The sequence below is a fragment of the Diadema antillarum genome, unplaced genomic scaffold (genome assembly GCF_040938485.1).
Source record: "Diadema antillarum isolate AM-2024a unplaced genomic scaffold, OU_Dant_1.0 scf00000140, whole genome shotgun sequence".
Lineage (NCBI taxonomy): Eukaryota > Metazoa > Echinodermata > Echinoidea > Diadematoida > Diadematidae > Diadema > Diadema antillarum.
In genome coordinates, this window is record NW_027271029.1 from 1,728,346 (window position 1) to 1,739,003 (window position 10,658).

The 10,658-nt window shown below is 39.9% G+C and overlaps 1 protein-coding gene across 1 annotated transcript in view; it reads left to right on the forward strand.

Annotated features, from left to right (window-relative positions):
* Nucleotides 1–10,054, forward strand: part of LOC139721244 (papilin-like) — a 57,001-nt gene extending 46,947 nt beyond the window's left edge. The window contains exons 6-8 of the mRNA XM_071632566.1: nt 943–1,045; nt 9,033–9,169; nt 10,043–10,054. Of these exons, the coding sequence (XP_071488667.1) occupies nt 943–1,045; nt 9,033–9,169; nt 10,043–10,054 (252 nt within the window). The remainder of the gene's footprint in view (nt 1–942; nt 1,046–9,032; nt 9,170–10,042) is intronic.
* The last annotated feature ends 604 nt before the right edge of the window (nt 10,055–10,658 follow it).

The following is a 10,658-nucleotide window of genomic DNA, read 5'->3' on the forward strand; positions in this document are numbered from 1 at the left end:
CCAAAATTGTAAATTTTCATCTTTTTCTTGAGAACCACATGATGAATTTTCACCAAACTTGGCAGGTAGCATCCCTTGGGGGACAGAATCTCAATTCCATCAAATGGGCACCATACCCCACCTGGGGGGGGGGGGGGCAGGGGTCCCCCCCCCCCCTCTCTTGGGACCCAAGGAAGTGGGGTGGGATGGGTCCAAATGGTAATGTAAATTATACATGCTCATAATCATTGGAAACCCCTTGATGAATATTCACCAAACTCGACAGTTAGCATGCAAGCTCTTAAAGCTACCCTCCACCATAAGTTTCCAATGTTCTCAGGTAAGAGTCTGCAAGAATGCATGGAAGGTGAACTTGCGTTACTCAGGTGAGCGCGAGACCCCCGGGTCTCTTTTTATTTTATTTTTTTTGAAAACAGTTTTATTTCAGTTGCCACTGGTTCATTATCTTTTGAGAGAGGTGCGAAACCTGAACTAATTTCGTTAATTTCACATCTTTGGTTTATTATTGATTATCCAAGTTAATCGCCAAGTGTTCTCGTCTTAAAGTATTATACAGTGTAATACATTTTGATCAACCTTGCCTCCAGTTATGTTTTTATGACAGTCGATAACCATCTCAAGTCTCAATCATGCATGGTAGATTTGATTTCTGATATCTTCCGCAAGAAAGACGCTGTTTATAAATACTTGCAGTTTCTCATGATTTCATTTTAATGTTGCCGTAACTTGTAAACTGCGTGTTATCGCCGTTGGCCAGCCAGTTTCATTCTTATTCCGAGGATGTCATATACACCATGTAGTATAGTTGATTATGTTGTCGTATTATAGATAAACATCAAATTGCTTATGGAAAAGAAAAAAGAAAGAGAAAAGAAAAGGGAGAAAACGATAATGTGTTAATGGGGCGCATAATTGGACCGACGTGCTCTTTTTATTTTACAGTCGTGTCCGCCCGGGAGTATCGATTTTAGGGCGGAGCAGTGTGAGAAGTTCAACCAAGAGACTTTCATGGGGAAACAGTACCAGTGGGAACCCTTCATCAAAGGTAGGTGTTGGTAACCATAGTAACGGAGTGGAAGATGGGAGAAGTGAAACAAAATCAACAGCAACAAGTCGAAGATAAGGATTAATGCAAAATAATACTTAAGCGGTCTAGTGACCAATGAAAGGAATTCATTTCTGCATCCTTCAATTTTAAATATAAGATAATTTAAATGACACTTAACGTATGACATACAACATCTACTCAATTCAGTGTAGTACAACCATATCAGCATTGATATCTAGCAAGATGTCTTGTGGAATGCAGGGGCGGATCCAGTTGAGGCGCACGCGCTACGCCCCCCCCCCCCCCATTTTTTTCTTTGTATTTCTTTTGTTTCAAAAGGGGCGTGTGCCCGGTGCGCCCCCTTCTGGATCCGCCACTGGAATGTAACAACATAAAATTGTGAGGATGCTAAATAGCCTAATCTGCTCGGCCTCATATCATTTACACCCCATCATGCAACTGTATCAGTTCGGATTGTATACTTGTATATGTGACCCTGCACCACAAAACAAACAAAAAGTCGCCAGATATGAAATTTTAGTGAGGAGCATATTCTGAAAGAGCAGACTTTAAGCTTTAAAATGATGTATAACTCAAACCAAACAGACTCTCCTAACCTATCTAAATGTTGGAAAGAAGGCACGCACTCCGAAAAAGTGTGAACTGAGAAAAGAGGCTCTGAAATACAATGTCTATTCAACAAGCGCTTAATCTTTACCAAGCCGTGCTGACTGTGTGATGAAATGGACAAAAAACAGGATGTAAACCAGTGGAGTAACAACAATGAAGGGATTATCAGATTAAACTGAAATTGAGCATGCTTTATCAACACATTCTATCCTTAATTAACGCCAACTTTCAAAGCAGTAGCATCATCCTTTCAAAAGTTATAGAAGTTGAAAGTGAAGAGTGTGTACAAGGTCTTTAAGAAATGAAAAGGGGACTCTAAAGATACACCTTATCACACTATTTTGCCAAAAAATATTCGAGATAAACTGCTAAATAAAAACACACTTTCCTGCCCGTTTTATGATCCCAACTTATAGCATAATGTAGAAGAAGATTTGCTCTTTCAGAAAATATGAAAAAGTCAAGATCGGCTTGGATGACCCATTTCACCTATTTTCAGTCCTCACACAAAATCAGTGGGTGCGACTTTTTGTTCGTTTTGTGATGCACGGTCACATAGGTAGGTGCGTATTTAGTAGCTATGAAATTATTCCTCTTCATCACTCGCACTGTCGTTTTTTCCCTTAACTCCACACTCGATTACAGTATCGAGGTTTTTCTCTGGTGATACAGAATCAAGGTGAGATTCTAGTATCGAACATGTGTAAGCAGTGAATCATTAATTCACACAGACAAATAGCGGGATGTCGATCGCAATTCAAATACCGATATTTTTTTTTTTTAACATACAGAAATGATAGTTTAGGTTCATCAAGCATGATGGCAATGAAATATTGATTTAGTGTCATTAAAGTGGATCTTCGATATTGCAATTTGATTCTGCCATTAATATTTGGCATTATGTTCGAATGACCCGCCGGAAAGGAGGTACAGTGTGCTTTTTAACAACACGTGATCTAGAGCGGACAGTCGCTACTACACCTGCCGTGTGCAACGCGGTCAGTCTTGGAAATATTTTATGTCAGATAACCTTCCCTCATTTAAAAAAAAATAGTGCAATTTCTTTTTCTACTTCTTTCTGCATTTTTTTTTTTTTTTGGGGGGGGGGGGGGGTCATAAAGTACAGTCATAGTGGCATGGGAACATTGGTCTTGTCAAAGCTGAATCATTCCCAGATCTATTATCTTTAAATCTATAAGCTGGTACATTTTTTTTGGACACATATTCTCGTGAAAACTCGTAAGTTTGGTAGACAAGACGGAACGCCACTGCAGACGTTATGATGGTGAGTCAACTTGCAGCCAGGTAATCCTCTTTTCCTCTCGTTTCCCCGCCCCTTTCCCCTACACTTGGTTTTCATCTTTCTCACCCAGTTACACTGTTTTTCTCGAGATCTTTTAGCGCTTTCCAGGCTCGCCAGGCTCGCCATTACTGCCAATGACCTCTAGGTTACCAAACTCACGCCAGTCATGGCGGTTCGCTCACGATGTGGTTCAGGTAGCCATCTTGCCCGAGTAGACAACATCTCATCACAATGTGATTTAATGATGTCCCCAATGTGTCCCTTCTACTGGTTTTTATGTGTGTAAATGCAGCTGGTTAGTATAGCAAAGACACATGTCAAAAGTTATAAATATAATTTGGCAAGCAAGTGCCAAGGGTACAAATATAGTCAATGGCAAGAGAAACTTTTTACCATGGAAATTTTCTGTCTGTGTCTGTCGGTGTTTGTGTGTGATACCTCCTTGCCTGTACTGTACCCATAATTCCCCTGGGGTGCCTATCTTCCAGCAAAGCTGCAACTTGAAAGCAGACAAGTGCCAAATTCTGACCAGGTACCCATTAATGCACCTGGTAATGTATGTGTGTGTGTGTGCACACACATTGGGAGGGGGGGGGGGGGGGCGTGGGGCCGTGGGGGAGCCATAAGGAATTAAAGTTTATCACTCAAGATGACAAGAATTCCCAGCAGGGTTTGAACCAAAGATCCTGCCATTGAATGCAGACAGTGCCCAAACCACCTGACCATTGTCACAACCTCTGGTGGGCTAAAAATGTTCATTCAGTGAGTGTATTTCTACACATAGACCCAGACGTACAGTGTTCATTGAGTAAATTAGAAGGAAATCCACAAGCCTTCTGACTCAAATCATGTGTGTGGTGAAACTCGGGTGCTTTCCCTGCAATAAATCCCATATGTGGTGTAAAACCACTTGGGAGTAAAACATGAAAAGAAAAGAAAAGGAGATTTTTTTTTTCATTTTTTCACATCATTATCTCAACTGCACAGTCATACATTCACCAGCACAACCACATGAACAAGGAAGCATCATAATAATTGTTACTTTAAGTTACTCTTGACAAAGATCACTTTGATATGAAAAAGACTATTGCCATAAATACTTTGTATCTCCTCGTACAAGTATATAATATTATTTACTTTTTCATATTACATTGAATTCAATTCAGTTCAGTTCAATTCAATTCAATTCAATTAATTCAGCACAGAAAAATAAAGTACATTATGTATGTACAGTACCGATATTATATCTAGTGGGGCCTACTGCATTTGGAAAAACATACAGAGTCAATAGGCTTCTCTCTTCCAGTTGTGTTTGATCTATGAATACTTTAATTAATTTATGGATTTCTCCATATGAGGTATATGCTTTATATTTTGTTATACTTTAAGATATTTTCTAATAAGATCAGGTGATGAATGAAAGTAATATATGTGTAGCTTACTCTAAATCATGGATTTGTCATAACTGTTTCAGGGGAATTCAGGGGCGGATCCAGGAATTCAGTAAAGGGGTTGCGCCTTTGCAAAATTCAAGGGGGACGCACGCCCCCCATTTTTTCCTTTTTTTTTCTTTTTTTAAAACCAAAAATAAAGAGGGGGCGCATGCCCGCGGTGCACCCCCTGTGGATCTGTCACTGCTATTTACTATTCACTTTTAGATTTGGATGTCAGAGGAGTTTGATGTCAATATTTCTTTTCTCATGTCTCAAATACTTGGTAGAGAACCATTTGAACTTAGCTTGTCCTTATTTTTACACATGTGCTTGTATTTTCTTTTGTGTAGTTTTTAGTGGTATATCTATGAAATAACTGAATGTTTTTGCTGAAGTGTTGTTGATACGGAAACAAATAGACATTGAAGTTCACATTGAAATATACACAGATTAGAACTTCATTAATTTGCCTAAGACTCCAACTCACTTTAATAAAACCACTAGTGGAAAAAAAAGAACAAAAGTCATTACACAAGAAAATCCACAAATTTGGCAATCAAATGATACCGAACATCATGAAAAACAATCATATTCTTGGCAGACAGTTTGCTGCCATAACAACAGGTACACATTGTAGATTCTTGTTTCTTCCGCTTTCAAGGTTATAGCATGTCCTCCGTTTAATGGGAATTATAAAAAAAAACGGTAGAACCACATCGAGGTTAGTCGCTGTGTGAAACATGACAGAGGAAACATGATCAAGGTTGTCTCCTGCTCTCTGAAATACTTGACCTCTGTGGATTGTTTGGTAATGATTTTTAGTAGTGGAGGAAAAAGGAAATTACATCACTTTTTCTGCTGTATGGATCATATGGTGCAACCATCCCAAATTAAAGTTGTTTCAAACATTTCTGTTATCTAAAGGAAATGTTTAGTAAGCCATCAAGTGGAAGTATAGCTGTCAGTGGCTGGGCTAAAAAGAGAAACTTTGCAATATCAGAAGTTGAAGGCAGGCAGGCAATTGAAAATTGTGTTCAAGGTAGAAGTTGTTTATGAAATGCAATGCCAACTTTAGTGTCATATTATTTTGAGAGGTTGTCGGGGAAACAGTGATTGCATTAAACAAACTTCATCCAGGTCCCTGTTTACACCTGAGCTTATACTTAATTGGGCTACTCCTGAGCCACAGCTCAGCAAGCTTGATGTACTCTATACACCATGGAGTCCTACTCACTCTTTTAGGAAAATACCTGAACTTGTTCCCCCCTTAATTGATTAGGTAATTGTCGACTGTGTAAATTGACACCTGGACCAGGTACAATATATGCCACATTCTTTTTATATCCATACCATGATGTGATATATCAATATATCCTTTTAGCCTTGTATTAATGAGAGTTGCCTTTAGCAATCTCTGTCCAGAACAACATTCACCCTAAGCAGTGCCATACCAGGACAACTTTCTTTAGTCTAATTTGATTCATGAATGATTATTTTGACCTCTACAAATCTAATTCCATACTACTGGCTTCAGAGCATCTCCCCAGGTAATTTTATTTCTCCTGTGGTATCTTTTCTTGGTTGCTTAGCTACTTGCAAATGAGCAAGCATGAAAAAAAAAATCATCAAAAAAGTGGAGAATGGTGTCACTGGGGTTTAAAGGAATAAAAATGGTACTCTTGCCAGGATTTTAATAGATCATAAAGTACAATGTCAACAGAGAGATAGCTTGCTGTTATCTTTGAATCCATGAGCATCACAAGGTTGGATGACTCAAGCAAATGACCTTGGACAATAGATGTATAATGGAAATAGTTTACCAGATCAATGATGGGTAGAAAATTTAAACAACGAATAAGATCCTTGATTGATCCATTTTTCCCACGCCAAGTTATCCAAGGGGAAAAAATGTTCATGTGACATCATACATAGTTCGGACCAGTCTCAACATTAGGAACTGGACTATGAAGGGGTTTAAATGGTTCCCAGGCAACTCTAATGCAAACATATACAGACACCAACACCACAATCATTATTACCATCACCATTAATTGCTGCTACCAGCATTACCAACACTGCCACATCTACCACAATTTCCACTACCACTGCCATCATCACCGTGACTACTGCCACCCTGGAAGGGCTTTTTACACTTGTGTTTCTTAACCCCGGACTTTCTCTGACCCAGGACTATCGTTAGTCCCGTACCAATTTTTTCAGCTTTTTACACTCGCCAATTAGTCCCATACTATCTCTTGTCCGGGGCTAAGGAGAAAACTGACTTTTTTACACTCGTATTTCTTAGCCCCGGACTTTCCAAACCACATGAATATTCATGATTATGCTGTGTACTGTACACGTACACGTACGCACCGGCAGCACTTCATTACCTCGTTTCTGATTGGTCAGTGAGGGTTGGACTTCGTCTCCGTCGCTTAGTCCAGGATTATTTTTTCGTTCTGTTTACACTCACTTGCTTGGCACCGCAATTGCGGTGCTAACCCTGCTATTTTGCAGGGCCAGATGGTACCGGACTATCGGTGGGGCTAGCCCACTTTGGCAAAAACGAGTGTAAACAGAAAGTGGGCTAAGGATAGTCCCGTACCAACGGTGGGGCTAAGGCCCCCCCTTAGCCCCACCGTTGTTACGGGACTAAGCAAAAATTTACAAGTGTAAAAAGCCCTTCACTGTCACCACCACTACTATCACCGATACCACCATCACAAGCCCAACACCATCATTGCTACCACAATTACTACCACCTCCACAACTACCACCACTACTCTCACCATCACCACCATCACAAGCCCTACACCACCACCATCACAAGCCCTACACCACCACCATCACAAGCCCTACATCACCACCATCACAAGCCCTACACCACCACCATCACAAGCCCTACACCACCACCATCACAAGCCCTACACCACCACCATCACAAGCCCTACACCATCACCACCGTCACCGCAATTACTACTACCTCCACCACAGCCACCACTAGGCCTAACATACTTTCACCATCACCGCCATCACAAGCCCTACACCATCATTGTCACCACAATTACTACAACCACCACACTACTTTTACCATCACCACCATCACAAGCCCTACACCATCACCATCACCACAATTACTACCACCTTCACCACTGCCACTACCTCTACCACCTCTGTTACCACCATGACCACCACAATCACCACTTCCTCTGCAACCACGGTCACTCTTCCCATCACTCCCTCCACCAATATTACAATCATAGCAACAAACTTGCCAGCAAAAGTGCCAGAGACAACCATATTATTACATCTGGTAAGCAGCAGGTCAATAAGAGAATTGTTCGTACGCACCTCACAAATATATTCAAGGCATTTTTATGTATGCCTTCTGGTGTGGTCTGTTGGGGTTATGGACAATTCTTCTGCAGCATGATATCCGCAGTTATGTTTCCTGCTACAGGAGAAATATTACACATCTCAAGTGTATGATGCATGATAAATTGATGATGTTGTATGTCATGGACATAACAATGATATTTGGGGACAAATGTGTTCATTCAAGTATGTTCACTTGAGACTTCTGTTTGCAATTGCGGATATCACATGCAAATCAAAAACGAGTTAGCAGTTCTGTTTCACCCAAGAGAAATTTAAATTCCACATGTTTGCCAAGATTATGGAGCTAAATGTGCTACTTAATACTTGAAGCTCAAAAACTCGAGAGAAATGTCTGCTTTGTAATGCAGAGTGCTCAACCCCCACCCCCTTGTGATGTGTAGCAGAGTGGTGTTTTTCTTTAGTAGAACACAAATGATGTTCTTATTTCCTATTTCACTCTGCAAGTTGAATTTCACAACTACACATAGGTTTATTTCCAGTTTAAAAAAAAAAAAGTTTATCAAATATATATGTGAAAGTAAGCATGTCATAAAAAGGATATACAAGCTTTATACAGTATTAGATGTATATATTTTATTGGAATACAAGATCATAGATCCTGGAACATTGTCCTTTTTACGTCTGTTTAATATAAGGAATGACAATGTCCTCTATTTTTCTATTCTTTATATGACTGTGCTTTCTAGTGATATAAAGTTGAGCCTCTCGTATCCGGACAAGTCGGGACCGGGGCTCATCCGGATAAGGGATTTGGCCGGATACGGGAGACTCAATGCTTTATACATGTACATATACATACACATGTACTGATGTAGCCCATTGTAGTACCACATGTAGTAATGTGTATACTGCAACCTTTTCATTGTTACATTTGGGGATGTTTCGGGATGTTGAATGTCTGAAGGTAAGCAATTTGGAAGGAAATTTGAAGCAATGTATGTTAATCATATTGGAAGTAATATGTAATTCATGTGTGTTTGGGTAGGAGTTCTCAAGGAGTTGGGAATCCCCCTTTCTTCCCGTAATTATTTTAAAAAAATCACGGCGAGATTGCGTCCGGATAATAGAGAGATCCGGATAAAGGGAGGCCGGATAATAGAGGTTCAACTGTACCACTTCAATTTCCTCAGATGCATCCCTTGAAGTATAAATTGCAGAGTAACCAGAAGGATGTACTTCACATTGTAAATCAACTCCTGTTCATTTTTATCCATACTAGCTTCTGTTCCATGTGAGCTGAACTGCAGAGCAAAAGGAAACCGGTTTTACGCCAAGCTGGCTGAAAAGGTTGTGGATGGAACGCGGTGTGGGCTGACGCAGTCGGACAATGAGTTGTGCGTGGAAGGCATGTGTAAGGTAAGAAGACTTTCAGTCATGTTGCTGAGATTCTGTGAAAGTTTTTGAATCAGTGGTCTTCTAAAGGTGATGCCAACATGCATCTAGGAAGAATCCCGCTTCCTCCTAGCAGAGCAAGGAAGGAATGGTTGTTACATTACTCTGGGAACTGCTAAATGTATACAGACAATGCAATATTGTAAACATCATCCAAATGATCTCACTTTGTTGTCCTAACACTTCATTTTTCTTTTGATTTGATTTGATTTGAGTTGATTTTATTGTTCCACATCTCAGACACAAATAACATGATACAATCGATTGAACATAAAACTAGACGTAGCGTCGTAATTCAAAAAGAAGACAAGAGAAAACAGTTTATACAAACCTGAAATGTGGGGGACCTTTTCTTCACAAATCAAGATCTTTATGATAATCTGCACACATGAGCTCGCACACACACACACACACACACACACACACAAACACATAACACTTTGGTCTCCTTCGTGTTTTTGCAATCTATTATAGTGTTTATGTTTCTATTGTTCCTATTCCGTGGTCATCCATTAAAATCTCACAAAATTATTGATATAACCTCCTTGAACAATTCTAATGTCTTCTGAGCTCAACTTTTCTTGTAATTCTCATTTATCCATGTCACACATATGAATAAAGCATTTCAACACACTAACACACATGTCAAGACATATCAAGCATAGAATTCATATTTTACATTTCTTCACACAATCTGCAGACAATACAAAGACCTGGTTTGTGTGTGTGTGTTTTTTTTTTTTTTCAGTTTCTCTCATTTCACACATGAAGGGCGCTCACACAATTGAGCACTGTCCCAAAGTGTGAGCCACTTTTTCATTCCCTATGTGAATGTAGATTACAAGCTAAAGCATTTCAAAGCCCTGTAAATTTATCCATGAGATATGTGTCTCCATCAATTAAGTGCGTGTATGCGTTCAAATTGCTGTCACTCACACAATAGAGGGTACAATGTATTTCTTGCAGCAACAAGGTTATTCAACAGGTTCAAAGCTTGCGAAAGTTGAAAGAGTGTGTGTGGGTGTGTGTGTGTGAGAGAGAGAGAGAGAGAGGAAAGGACTCAGACATTTTTGCCTTCCCATCACTGCCAGGGTAGTGATTTGGCACAGTTGGTAGTGCGTCTGCCTCCAAATTTCACAGGACCCAGGTTCAATTCCCGTGTCTACCTGAGCAAATGTGTGTAAGCATACCGTCCCGTCTAGTTAGAGGCAAAACACTCTGTCCCTTGGATAGGACAATACATCGCAAAGAGCAGGGTGCATAAGCCATCTTCTCAGATGGAAAAATGAACTAAAATACAAACAAACAAACAAATCTCACCTGCGCTCTCTTTCAAAAGAACAGAAAATCTATGTGGTATCTGTTCAGACTAGAGTCTGCAAGAGCAGTTCTTTTATTTTTCTATGTAAAGATGGTAGCTAGAATAAGTTACAGTGCAAGTTAAATTACATTG